Here is a 14,844-nt window from a genome sequence, read left to right as displayed (position 1 = left end):
GAACTTTTTTTAAATTAGAAAAATACTAGCCAAATTCGTCTTCCAACTATAGGGTTGTAAATCACGTCCTTTTCATTGATAAAATAATGCATTTGCTTTGTCTTCAAATTGTGTGTTTGGTCATTATCGGGGCTAATGCGATATAGATTTAATCTAATGTGGCCTCACCCAAATTCAACTTGAAATCATCATATTCTCATCGGATCAACTTAATAAGTATTCAAACCCATTAACTTTGTGTGTTAGTGTCAGATTGCGTCGTATCAAAAAATTTCAGTCCTGCCATTCGTGATACGATACAATTCGAATTGACATAACATGATAACGACTCGAATTAAAACGATTACAGTTGATATTGCATAATAAACCTGGTTTTACTCAAATTAAAACAGTTGATATTGCATAATAAAACCTGATTTTACTCAAATTAAAACATGTTACATCACAATTAAATATTATATCACGATTTAAATAAAAAAATATTTTTTTCAAAATAATAATATTATTTCTTATGAGTTATCCAAACTCAACCCAATCAGAAATTATTTGGTTTTTATTGGGTCGATCTGACAAAAATCCAAACCGAATAAAGTTTGACTAGTAATTAAGTTTTGTGCATACGCTCTTTGGTAATCTCATTCAACATTGCATATAGCATTTAATTAAAGTATAAATTGAACTTGATTAAATAGTTAATCAAGTAAATTTAAACAATGCTTCGAAACAAACCATCGTAGTCAATTGAACATCATTTGCATATACTAAAGCAAAAAGATGCAATTAATAAATCCATGATTCCTGTCATCTCCTATAAACATCACATATACAATCCTCAAACATAAACTGTTGGAGATTGAGGCTTACAAATGCAATGAGGATCCATGCGAGAGCAATGTGGAGCATATAACACAAGATCAAGAATCAAGTTGAAGCAAGTTCAAAAAGCGGTTAAGCCTAACGGCTACTAGCCGTTGGAGATACTCGGTTGGGAGCGGTTTCTCGAGCTAGATCAGGAATGAAGATCTTGTTCATTCTTTTAGTTGTGTAGTTAGTATAAATACATGTATGAGCTAGTTAGTTGAGTAGCACAAACAAGATTGGCAATAATCAATAAAGCTTCTACACGTTTCATCTCAAAAGAGGGTTTTCTATTTTCCACAATTTAAAAGTCTTCGTCGCATCCTGTTCTTGGGCTGCAAAGCTTGATCTTCAATGCTCTTCAATTGGCGCCGTCTGTGGGAAAGCACCAAAGGAGTTGATCAATCGATAGAAAGAATGGCGGTCAGACTTGATGTTGAGAAGTTTACGGGCAGAAACGACTATGGCTTATGGAAGTTAAAGATGAGAGCCATTCTGGTACAACAAGGCCTATCTGCTGTTCTTGCCGCGGATGATTCGGATGGGAAAGGGAAGGCTGCTGCACTGGATGATAAAGCTTAGGCTAAGCTAGATGAAATGCAACTCAAGGCGCATAGCGCGGTTATCCTATGTTTGGGTGACAAGGTTTTGCGGGAAGTGCAGAGTGAAAAGACTGCTGCAAACATCTTGAAGAAGCTTGATGAGGTTTACTTGGCTAAATCATTAGCTAATCGATTATACATGAAAAGGAGGCTCTACTCTTATAGCTTCACTGAGGATAAGCCAATAGTGGAGCAACTGGAAGATTTTGCCAAATCTGTGGATGATCTAGAGGCTGTGGATGTGAAGATCACAGATGAAGATAAAGCCATTTTGGTCTTGAATGCTCTACCAAGTTCGTATGATCAATTAAGGGATGCAATACTATATGGGAGAGATAAGATGATCACCTACAATGAGGTTCATGCAGCTCTTTTGGCCAAGGATCTGCACAAGGGAACTCAAAAGATCCCAGATCAGCAACCTGAATCATTGAACATCAAGAAATGGAATAAGAAGCTGTTCAAGAAAAAGGCTGAAGATTCTAGAGCTGGGAATTCTGGAGCGATGGAGAAGAGATCTTGCCACTGGTGTAAGAAACCAGGGCATCTCAAGAGGGATTGTTATGGATGGAAGAAGAAGATGGCTTCAGAGAACAAATCCCACACCAATGTTGTCAGCAGTGATGGTGAGGAACCAGCAGAAGTGTTGAATGTGGTAGACAAGACTGAGAAGGGATCATGGATTATGGACTCGGGATGCTCATTCCACATTTGTCCTCATGCTGGCTGGTTCCAAGATCTGGTGAAATGTAATGGATCAGTGTTGCTGGGCAATGATAATGCCTGCACCATCATGGGGATTGGCAGCATTAAGCTCAGATTCGGTGATGGATCAATAAAGATTCTATCACAGGTGAGGTATATACCAGAGGTGAAGAGGAATTTGATCTCTTTGGGAACTTTAGAAAGAAACGGATATTCATTCATCTCAGAAAAGGGAGTAATGAAGGTGCTCAAGGGACAAGAAGTCAAGATGGTGGCTCAGAGAGGTGGCAGCTTGTATTATCTGCAGGCCACTGTGATTGTTGGTGACATACATGCAACTACAAGTTCAGATATCAAGTCTTGGCATCTCAAGCTGGGACATCCAGCTGAGGGAACTATTAAAGCTATGATCCACAGGGGTATTATTGGAGTCTCTAGCTTGGAGAAGATGGATCAGTGTCAAGACTGTATACTGGGAAAATCTAAGAAAAAGCCTTTTCCAGTAGGTAGCCACTCCTCAACTGCACCACTAGACTACATCCATTCAGACCTCTGGGGTCCATCTCCCACCAAGAGTCTAGGTGGAGGCAAGTACTATATGTCCATTATAGATGATTTTTCTAGAAAGGTTTGGGTGTTTATCTTGAAAGAAAAATCACAAGCCTTCATCACTTTCAAAAATTGGTGTTTGTTGATGAAGAATGAAAAGGGTTCTTATCTTAAGGTGTTAAGGACGGATAATGGATTGGAGTATCTATCCAAGGAGTTTGAGACTTTCTGCAGTGATAATGGTGTCAGGAGACACAAAACAGTTCCGGCAAATCCTCAACAAAATGGTGTTGCCGAGAGAATGAACCGCACATTACTGGAGAGAGTCAGGTGTTTGCTGTCTTCTTCAGGTGTTGACAAGAAGTTTTGGGCAGAGGCTGTCACCACTGCTGCATTCCTGATCAACAAATGCCCTTCCTCAGCTATAGGAGGCTCTATCCCAGATGAAAAATGGTATGGCACTCCACCAGATTACTCAATTATTAAACCGTTTGGTTGTAGAGCTTTTGCACACACTAAGCATGGAAAGTTAAGTGCAAGAGCTTTACAATGTATCATGCTGGGGTATGAGAAAGGAGTCAAGGGGTATCGTTTATGGTGCACTGAGGTTGGGAAGCAGAGAGTAGTTATCAGTAGAGATGTCAAATTCTTGGAAGATGTGATGCCACTTCTTGACACAGACAAGATTAACCTGGAGCCTGCTGACTATAATAGCTTTGGCTCTTCTCCAACACAATTGCAGGGGATTCTGACTCAATATGTCAACCCAGAAAATGATGGAGTAGGTGGAGGATCTCAAGGGGATCAAAGTGATGATTCTGATGCAGTAACACCTCAGCAAGAACCAGTCAGAGAGAGGCCGAAAAGAAATGTGAGATTACCCTTCCAGGTTCAAAGACTTTGAAATGTTGTATTATGCTTTGCATGTTGCTGAGGAGTTGGAATCATCAGAGCCTAAATCCTACACTGAAGTTGTAAATGGGCCAGAGAAGGATCAGTGGATCCGTGCTATGAAGGAGGAAATTGATTCATTGATCAGCAACAAAACATGGATTTTGGTGGAGAAAGCAAAATCCAGAAAAGTCATTGGGTGCAAATGGGTTTTCAAAAAGAAAGTTGAATCTGCTGATACAACAAAGATCAGATTTAAAGCTAGATTGGTGGCTAAAGGCTTCGATCAAATTGAGGGGATTGATTTCAATGAAATTTATTCTCCAGTGGTCAAGCACAATTCAATAAGAGTGTTGTTGGCTGTGGCTGCTAAGAGAGGATGGGAGTTGGAACAAATGGATGTCAAGACAGCTTTCTTGAATGGGGATCTTGAGGAAACTATATACATGGATCAGCCTCAAGGATTCGAGGTTCCAGGCTCTGAAAACAAGGTTTGTATGCTGAAAAAAAGCATATACGGGCTCAAGCAGTCAAGTAGGCAGTGGTATATAAAGTTTGGAGAAAGTCTATCAAAGCTTGGCTTTATTAGATCTCTCTATGACAACTGCGTTTTGTGAAGAAACAGAAGAAAAAGGATCCCATCTACTTGCTCTTGTATGTGGATGATATGCTCCTAGCTGGAGAAGACATAAGGGAGATCAACAAGGTCAAGGATCAGCTTAAAGCAGATTTTGAAATGAAAGATCTTGGCAAAGCAAGAAAGATTCTAGGAATGGACATTATGAGAGACAAGGCCAGCAAGAGACTTTGGTTGTTTCAAACTGATTACATCCAGAAAACCTTGAAGAAATTCAGGCTGGAGAATATGAGAAGTACAACAACTCCTATGCCTATACACTTGAAGCTGTGCAATGATCACAGGACCAAGACAGAGCATGAGAGAAGTGAAATGGAGCTCATTCCCTATTCAAATATTGTTGGGAGTCTAATGTACCTCATGATTTGCACCAGGCCAGACATAGCTCATGCCATCAGTGTGACAAGCAGATACATGGGTGACTTTGGCAGACAGCACTGGAATGGGCTAAAATGGTCCCTCAGGTATCTTGGTGGTGCAGACAAGTTGGGCTTGTTATTCAGTGGTAAAAATGAGTCTGAGGAGGAGCCTTTGATAGGCTATTGCGACTCTGATTATGCAGCAAGTGTTGATACAAGGAAGTCACAAACAGGCTATGTTTTCACCTTGTTTGGGACTGCTATATGCTGGAAGTCAGGATTGCAAAGTGTGGTGGCTTTGAGTACCACAAAAGCTGAGTACATGTCAGTCATTAACTTCTGCTGTGAAGGAAAGTAAATGGTTGTTGGGGCTCATATCTGAGTTTGGAATTCAGCAGAATAGTGTTCCAGTTTTCTGTGATAATAATGGAGCATTATGTTTGGCAAGACATCCTCAATTCCATGAACGAAGTAAACATATAGATGTGAGACTTCATTTCATCAGAGATGAGGTGGAGAGTGGAAGGGTGAGAGTGTTGAAGATTGATACTGCCCACAATCCGGCAGATATGCTCACCAAGCCATTGAATAAAGACAAGTTCGAATATTGTTGTAGATTGATCGGTTTGTGTTCTATGAAGAGTAGCTCATTGCATTGAAGCCTAGGTGGAGATTGTTGGAGATTGAGGCTTACAAATGCAATGAGGATCCATGCGAGAGCAATGTGGAGCATATAACACAAGATCAAGAATCAAGTTGAAGCAAGTTCAAAAAGCGGTTAAGCCTAACGGCTACTAGCCGTTGGAGATACTCGGTTGGGAGCGATTTCTCGAGCTAGATCAGGAATGAAGATCTTGTTCATTCTTTTAGTTGTGTAGTTAGTATAAATACATGTATGAGCTAGTTAGTTGAGTAGCACAAACAAGATTGGCAATAATCAATAAAGCTTCTACACGTTTCATCTCAAAAGAGGGTTTTCTATTTTCCACAATTTAAAAGTCTTCGTCGCATCCTGTTCTTGGGCTGCAAAGCTTGATCTTCAAATCTCTTCATAAACCTATCAAAAAATCCATCTCCCAATTCTCATCGAAGAAGAGAGGAGTGATTCATGTCTCGTGCAGAAAGGAAAAAAGCTACCTTGAGTGAACATACTTTCTTTTCTTGTGAAACTTGCTGGTTGAGACTGAGCATCGTGAATTCGCAATGGCGAGCTCACAAGGAATCGAATCGCCACTCAGTGTTAAGAGCTCCACCAACTCAGGAAACAGTTTCTTGTTCTCCTCATTCACAAAAACCATAGCTGCACCATCCTCTCCCATCCTCGACGCCCTCCCGATCTGGTGCACGTATTCTTTCATGGAATTCGGCATGTCAAACACGACCACCAGCCTCACAGACAGCAGGTCGATCCCCTGTCCCAACACTCCTGTGGCCACAATCACACTGAGCTCGCCAACCAAGAATGACCTCAATATATCTCTTCTCTCCTTCATTTTTTTCTCTCCATGTATTGATACAGCTTTCACCCCAGTTTTTATTGTTATGGCTTCAGAGAGGAGATCCGCCCCTAGCCTAGAACCCACAAACACCACGACCGGCGGCTTGAAATGCTGTTTGCTTGTGAGTATATCGAAAAGCTTTTGCTTCTTCTTGTTTGACTCTACCCATATCACCAGCTGCTTGACAGCCTTGCTAGGTTTGCTGGGCTTGCCAACTGATATAACAGCGAGATCTTTCACCATCGAACCAGCCACCCTCTCGACTTCTATTGAGATTGTCGCAGAGTACATCAACACTTGGGGCCGGGACAAAGCCATGAAAATCTGCATGACTTGCTCACGGAATCCCCTCCCGATCATGCAATCCACTTCATCGATCACTAGAATTGATATAGAATCCAATTCAAATTCATGCTTTGTGAGAAGATCAATAAGCCTCCCCGGGGTCCCGACAATCATAGAGACTCCCTGCTGGATTCGATGAACTTGTCCTGCCATGGCATCACCACCGACAATCAGGGCAGTTTTGAAAGGTAAACCTTGACCAAGTAACTTTGCCTGTTCCTCCACCTGTATACAGAGCTCTCTCGTAGGTGTGAGGACCATCGCTAATGGCTTTTGGGGGTTGTTATTTACCTTTGTACAGTGAGAGATAACTGGGACGAGGAAGGAACAAGTTTTCCCAGAGCCAGTCTCAGCTGAGACGAGCAAACTCTGGCCTAATAGTGCAGATGGAATTGCCTGCATTTGGACAGGAGTCAGCATTTCATATCCTGCTGCTTCTAGATTTAGAAGGAGCTTATGAGGAAGATTACACGAAGCAAATGACAGAACAAGGTCTGGGGTATTATCTCCCTGTACGGATATTTCAAGCTTTCTCCTGAGCAACTCGGTCTGACTATTGCTTAGACATCGAGGCTCAGATTCATTATTTCCATCTCGAACATAGTAGCATTCATCCGTTGCCATAAGTTTTGTCGAGGATGGTTGCTCACATGAAGCCTTTGATTTTGATAACCGACTGAGAAGAGACTGCTTACACTCGAGACTGCAAATATCATCATCGGTCTCATCACAAATGTACTCACCATAGCGGCCGCATACAGCACAAATGGGCTCTCCAGGCAAGGCTTCTCTTTGATCCCAACATCTTTCTTTGACTTCATCATCTGCACGAGGACAGACACGATTAGTATGCGCCAATAAACTCAGGATTCACTAAGCACCCGATGCTCACAAACCCAGAAGAAAAAAGTAAAGAAGCCGAAATATGAAGGCTACATGATTTATATGTCAGTGATGAGCATCGTTAGATTATGACAATTTGCAAAACAATATTGGCTATTCAAGTTGAGAGCATAAAAGCATTTATAAGAATCCTTCTACCGTTTTGCTCCTTGAGGCAATTATCTTGCATGAAGCGAATGTAAAAGGATCACATGTCATATACCAAAAGTAATTTACTTTTACACTGTAGGCTGTCTAAATCACAGTGGGAAATATGTCGGCGCTTGGCATTTAAAAGTTGAACAAAATATCTTTGGTATCATGCATACAAAGTGGGAAGGGATGAAGAAATATTTTTTGTACACAACGATAACACTATTAAGTGCAAACATAAAATTGGAATGGCAAGAACTACCAGAATTTATTTTAAAAAATAGTGACTATAAAACCATCATGGCGGGTTCATCATTATGACATGATTTAGCATTCTCACTTTGGGGAAGCCTAGCCGCCCAATTTTTGAAACAGATATATGTTTTATCAATAGGAAGGTGTAGAGGGTCCTCATTACAAGTAAAAATCAGAACAATAACACAGACATAAATGAGAGGTTTGGTTTTGAGAAAAGGAGTCAATACATATCCTACACGTATATCCCTCCTTTGCTTGTACAATCTCATTAATATCCTTTTTCAACTTGCTGATTGCATCTAAAGATCCTTACTCAGCTAGATAGCTTAAATTTACTCATTTTGACATGGCTAGTCATCTATTGAACTCTCTAATATTTTTTGCCCCGAGAGGCTGAGATAAAGGTAAAGTCTTGCTAATAACTCTTTCCTACTATATTGTCTGTTTAAATTATGCAGGAAGTATAATTTAACTTGCTAATAACTCATTCCTACTATATTGCCCCGAGAGGCTGAGATAAAGGTAAAGTCTTGCTTAACTTGCTATGCTAGGTTCAATGGAGGAGGTATAGTGCATCCATGGAATTGATGCAGGAAGTTAGAAAAAAAAATACATTGTATTTTAGACTTAAATTATTCTCCCCAATAAGAAAATCACTTAAATAAGTTGTAATTTCTCACAAGTAAAAATGTCAAACTCACTCAAGAAGGCGAGTATCCATCTGATAATCAGTAACGATATTCAACATGTTGCTTGAGAGACAACATCTTTGCACACATAATGGAAACTGTCACAAGATGAAGGAGAAACCTATGAAGGGAAGTTGGAGCCAATTGCCAACAGCTCAGGCATTGTCATTGATGAATTAGTCTATCAAAGATGTGGCTGTGAGAAAGCAGATAAGGATGGAAACATGTTCATGATATCAAAACCATATGGGCCAAAGTTGAAGTTAATCCATGCCTAACAGAGGACTGCATAATTTGGCAAACAACTGTGGTCGCACCATCACGATTTTCAGGAAGCTTAAATATTCTGTCAATTGTAAATAAGACAAACGTATTTCCCAGTTACAAACAAACTAGTTCGCATTTTTCTCTCAACACTAAAAAAGCAGAATGTATATAAATAAATAAATGAGAACATTCGGAACAGTCATTTCAAAGGCCAGAAGTATATGGTGAAAGATAACATTTGCAACAAAGCAACTCACGAGATTATAGACAATTAAATAACCAGTGCATTCAATCCCAATGAATGTTCAATTCTTTTCATCCTAGATAATTTCATAATAGAGATCTGGCTTTTTCCCAGAATTATGAAGCATGGGCCACATAAGGCCAAAGGGGAAGTGGTTAAGCTTTTCCTAGTTCCTAGCCGCCTAATTTGAAACAAAGATTTATGTTTTTATCAGTAGGAGTAGGAAGGTGTAGGGGGTCTTAATTACATGTTAAAAATCAGAACAATAACATTCATATAACTGATAAATTTTAAGAGGTTTGGTTTTGAGAAAAGGAGTCGATACATATCCTATATCTATATCCCTCATTTGCTTATACAATCTCATTAGTATCCCTTTTCAACTAGCTAATTGACATCTACCACATACATGTTTATCTAAAGATCCTTACTCTGCTAATCTGCTATTGAACTCTCTAATTTTGTTTTTCCCCAAGAGGCCAGGAAAAAGGCAAAATCTGCTAATAACTCATTCCTAAAAATTTGTCTGTTTATAATATGCAGCTCAAATTGTTAGACGATAGAGGGACATAGTACTTAACTTGCTACGCTAGGTTCAATGGAGGAGGTAAACTGCATTCATGGAATTATAGACAAGTAAATAACCAGTTCGTTCAATCCCAATATTGCAACATAGACTTCTTTTCAACCTAGATAGTTTAGAGTAATAATTGAAAAGGCTCGAATTCGGATATTGAAATTTTGATTTGCAGAAAAGTGAAAAGGAGATGAGGACCTGATGGGGCTTGATTGTGATCAGTAGTCATTGAGGTTTACCCAATTTTCAGTGGCCTTGAAGCTCAAATTTGGAATCGGAAATGAGCTGCCGCCGGAGGCGCGGTGGTCGCCGGACAAAGGAGCTGCGTGTGGGGGTGTGTGAATCGCGAAGCGAGTATGTGTTAAAGCGATTACTTACTCTTTTTATCAATTGTATTTTATACTCTTTTCCCTCATTCTCATAAAACTTTCCATTTTAGTTAGTCACAACAAAAATAGGTAGATTCTATTGTAGGAAAATTATATCGATTTAATAATATACTCCCTCCGTCCGTAAAATATTATCCATATTTAATTCGGCACAAATTTTAAGAAATATGAAGAAAAGTGATTGAAACAAATTAATAGAATATAGAACCCACATTTATATATTAGTTTTAGAGTTGAGGTCAAAATTGGTCCTAAACATATGACCATTTTACGATTTTGATCATAAACTTTATCTTTTGGATTTTTTGATCATGTACATTTCAAATCGGATCACATTTGGTCCTGGACTAACAGTTCCGTTAAAAACTAATGGTCAACGGGTTTAATCCTGATTTTGACCAAATTAGACTTTTAATTCTGATTTTTTACTCCATAAGTAATTCCCTAATTATTTTAGTAAATATTCATTTAAAATATCAGAAATAAATTAATAGATTAGGGCTCCCACAACAAATTTACCAACAATCCGTTCAACATAAATCGTCTTATTTCCCCTGAAATTCCACTGCACCTTCCTCACCTTCATCACTGTCTTCTTATCCACGCACACCCACAAAATTGTATTATGCTCCATCTCCCCTCCGCCGCACCGGATCGAGACATCATGCTCCGCCGCCCTTGCTGAATCTCGCCTTTGTCGAGTACACCGAGCTCCCGGAGAAATGCTCCTGCCGCGACACCAGCGCGAATTTATTTTTTTGGTCACAAACAAGTGTAGTTGAGAAATTAGGCTTTCCATGGCTTCAGAGTTGCGGGCATAGGAGTCAGAGTTCTGGTCAAGCGTATTGGGCAGTACACTGCTAGAGCAAAAGTATCGGGACAGGCAGAGGGGCAAATTCTGCCTCCGCCGCCGTGAAATTGATCGGCTTAAAGCCGGCAACTGAATTCTTCTAGCTAAAGTGTCGTAGCATTTCTGATCTCTCTCTCAACACTTGTTTCTGATCTCCATAACTAGGGTTTTAGAGGAAGAGGAAGGAAGAAGATGAAAGAAAAGGAGCGATGTGAGGAAGATGAAATAAGCCATAATCTATTATTTATTTATGATATTTTAAATGAATATTTACTAAAATAATTAAGGAATTAATTATGGAGTAAAAAATCAGAATTAAAAGTCTAATTTGGTCAAAATCGGGATTAAACCCGTTGACCGTTAGTTTTTAACGTAACTGTTAGTACAAAACCAAATGTGATCTGATTTGAAATGTACAGGACCAAAAAATCCAAAAAATAAAATTTATGACCAAAATCGGTAAATTGGTCATATGTTCAGGATCAATTTTGGCATTTACTCTTAGTTTTATAATAAAATTTGAGCGTAATAAGTTAAATAACATAAAGTAAATGGATAAATGTTCAGTAGAAAAATGAAATTCTATGGGTATTGATTTGCTTGACTCTTGATGTAATTAATATTATAAATTCATACTCTAATTATGATATCAGACTTTGCTAGAATAGTTATAATAATCACTAACTCCTCTTGGATGATTGATTGTAGACTACTTACTACTGGTCATGAGATTATACAACTATGATCTAGCAAGGTTCTCACACTTAGTCTCAAATATCATTGATTGATATTTAACATGGTGGTAGCAATTCCTCTATTCATGTGAAGAAGCTCATCCCACACAACAATTTCAACTACTTGTCAGATAAATTAAACGCATCCAAATCCCAACTATATGTTAAAAAAAGTATGAAGTAAATAAATAACTAGAAAAACATCTATGAGCCAAAGTATTCTCAACTCCCATAATTCTACAAGTAATAGGTAGCTTAAAACAAATAAGCGATGAAACAAAGAAAACATAAGAAAACAAAGAGTGGAATCTGTCGTCTTCGTCTACAATCAAACTCGATCTTCGGTGCTTGAATTTATCTTTCACCTCCTACATGACCTAAGTTATATGGAATACGATAAATGATGTATATGTTGTTTTCAAGTCTGAAAGTAGTCTTGAAACTCATCCATAAGAGCCTCCTTATATAGAGGGAATGAGTCCCGACTTGAAAAGGCAAGGAATCTAAGATTTCTTAACAGTCCAGTGGTTAATACTCCCTCTATTCCCTTATAGTTGAGTCATTTTTCTATTTCGAGAAGTTTCTTCATAGTTGAGTCATTTCTATATATAATAACAATTTTCTCTCTCTTACTTTATTCACTTTTTACTTTATTCTCTCTACTTTTTTCACTCTCTTACTTATTTATTTATTTATTTAACATACTCAACATCTATTTTATAAATTTCGTGCCGAAATTTTTACCTCAACTATGAGGGAACAGGAGGGGGTGTACATCACAGCAGGTCATTAGGTTGACTTCAACGCGAAGTTAGCGGGTCATTAAGTTGCTTCTGTATCAATTTTGAACCAATTTTTTATATGTAGCTTTTTCATCTATTCTAAACCTATTTTCTGTAAAATGTCAACGGAATGTAAAATAGAAGAATGTAGACATAATAAAAAAAATCAAGTAATATGTTAATATTCATCCGAGAAGTTGGTCTCACGTTTATATTTAAATTTCTTTATTATATACATCCAACTAAACTTCACTGATAACACGAACATGAAACCAAATACATGAAAAAACTTAAAATTGAATATCTAAAATCACACTGTTTTATTTAAACTTCACAAATAATATAAACATGAAACCAACTTTGAAACACCTTAAATTTAAGTATCTAAAAACACATTGTTTTGTTTATGATTTGGAGTTGCCATCTAAGTTACTAAATTTAACCCTTCAAACTGTGATCCAATCTCCAATCATACAAGATACAATAAGTTAATAATTATATTGTTATAAACACCATAAAAATATTACCCACTCCGTTCCCTGAAAATATAAACTTTTGGAATGATACAGGTTTTAAATGTAAAATTAGTAAAATAAGAGTGAGATAAAAAAAAGCGTGTTAGTGGAAATGAATCCCGCCTCATAAAGAAAAAGAATTTTTCTAAAAGGGAGTGTTTCTATTTCTAGAAAACAACCCAAAAAGAAAAAAAAATCTATTTTTAGAAAAGAGTGAACTACATAAATGGTACCTAATCTTTCACTTTTGCACATAAACGATACATGATCTTTTTTTATATCGTTTATGGTACCTCGTCACAAAATACCCCCTTCCAATTCTGAATGACATCCATGTTCCAGAGGGTAGTTTTGGAATTCCAATTAATGTCATTATTATTGTGCAAATATGCCCCTCTGCTATTTGTGGGTTTAACACCAAGTCAAATCAATTTTTTCCTTCTCTCTATACATATAGTAAATAGTACTATATTTTATTGAGCTCCCCATTTGTCTCTTTCTTCTCTCTTTTCCTTCTTTCTTCTTTGTTTCTTCATCTGATTTTTCGAAGGTGTTGATTGTGTGGGCTGTTAAGTTGGTGGACTATTATTTGTTGGGCCTGGAATTAAATTGGCCCAGGTAATATTGGGCTGTGTGTTTTCCCTAGCCCACTACTACTGATGATATACCCCCTACTCTCCCTCTGCCGTTTCACTTTCACTTTCACTCTCTCATTCTCTCACTTTTCTCTCTCTCGAGGCTGTTGAGTGTTCCCTGGTTTCTTTCTTCTTCTCTGATGATCTGTGAGTGTTTACACAATGGCTTATCACAAGTTTTTGTGTGATTAAACGGGTGTGTGGGTGGAGATAAGCAACTGCTTCGGTCGCTTAGGTTTCAGAGGAGTTAGGGTTTGTGTTTGAGAGGTTTTCTGTGTGAGTGGTTTCTGGAGAGGTTAGATATGGTGTTGTGGAGTTGATAGGGGTTGTAATCCTTGGTGTGTGAAGTGCTTTCACGATTGGATTCAACGTTGCTCCATTGGATCGTTGTTTTGGTGAATAGATCTGTACTATTAGCGGGTGGCTGAGCCATAGCTTGTAGATCTATGCGATTCCTTTGATTTCTCTCTATATTCTGCACTTCTTGTTTAGATTCGAGAAGATCTTGTGTTGTGTCACTAATTTGTGTGTTAAGCGTGCAAGTTCTCGGTGATATCTTGGAGCATTCGGTCCAAGATTACAAGTATGAGATATTATACTTGCGTTTGTTGTAATAGCTTGTAATAGCTATTAAATCAGTCGCTTGGTTGGTAGTTTGACTGAGCTATCTTGTAACAAGACCAAAGAGGTCTCGGTAAATAGTGAATCCAAAGTAGTTTGATCCCTACAGAAGGTATACGACTACACGACGACATCAATGTCTAGGTTGTCAAGTACTTACGAAAGTTACTCAGATGAAGGAAGAAATGGGTGTCGTTGGCTGATTGTTGAGTACGAAAATTGTTGGTGTCGCCAAAGAGCAGGTCTCAAAATAGTGGCTCATGCACGACGGGAATCTTATGGTATGTTGTACGTACTTCGTTTGCGAGAAGAAAGGTAAGGTTGGGGGTTGTCAATTTTTTTCGATGGTGTTATCCAAATTGGATGGACAAGGATTCTGTTGGGCAGATTCATTGAGAAGACGTTGACGAAGTTGAATCACAAAGTTGTGTAGATCAAAAGTGTGACCCGACAGTGGGAGCTGGATGAAAAGGGAAAGAATTTTTTCTTATATGTGTTGCTTGTTGTTCTTTAGTAGTTGCAATTGTTGCTATGGTTATTAGTTTGGTTCATTAGATCCGTCGATTGTAAGCTTAAGTGTAATACAATTATGTTAAGTGGATTTGGGAAAGACAATCATTGTTGTTATTATTTTGATACTACATTTGTTATTATTTTGGTACTAATGGTGATAATAAAATCCGAATTACATTTGGTACTATTGATGTGTTATTATTTTGGTACTACATCTGTTATTATTTTGGTACTGATAATAAAATGTGAATTACATTTGTACTATTGGTGTGTTATTATTTTGGTACTGA

At 38.1% G+C, this 14,844-nt stretch overlaps 1 protein-coding gene across 2 annotated transcripts; it reads right to left on the bottom strand.

Moving 5' to 3' along the window:
- Positions 1-5,436: 5,436 nt before the first annotated feature.
- On the bottom strand, positions 5,437-9,870 carry LOC121786057 (DEAD-box ATP-dependent RNA helicase 41-like). 2 transcript variants are annotated; one of them, XM_042184576.1, is made up of 4 exons: positions 9,714-9,844; positions 8,440-8,525; positions 5,739-7,269; positions 5,437-5,658 (listed from the first exon to the last, which is right to left on the bottom strand). In XM_042184576.1, exons 3-4 carry the CDS (start codon positions 7,067-7,069, stop codon positions 5,580-5,582), a joined length of 1,410 nt encoding a protein of 469 aa, XP_042040510.1. In that variant the 5' UTR covers positions 7,070-7,269; positions 8,440-8,525; positions 9,714-9,844; the 3' UTR covers positions 5,437-5,579. The 2 variants fall into 2 exon arrangements, with proteins under 2 accessions (XP_042040510.1, XP_042040509.1); XM_042184575.1 differs by lacking the exon at positions 8,440-8,525 and having other exon boundaries at positions 9,714-9,870.
- Between the last annotated feature and the right edge of the window lie 4,974 nt (positions 9,871-14,844).

The sequence above is a fragment of the Salvia splendens genome, chromosome 22 (assembly GCF_004379255.2).
Source record: "Salvia splendens isolate huo1 chromosome 22, SspV2, whole genome shotgun sequence".
In the NCBI taxonomy this organism is placed as follows: domain Eukaryota; kingdom Viridiplantae; phylum Streptophyta; class Magnoliopsida; order Lamiales; family Lamiaceae; genus Salvia; species Salvia splendens.
The sequence above is the reverse complement of the archived record's forward strand: the minus strand, read 5'-3'. Positions and strand labels throughout refer to the sequence as shown.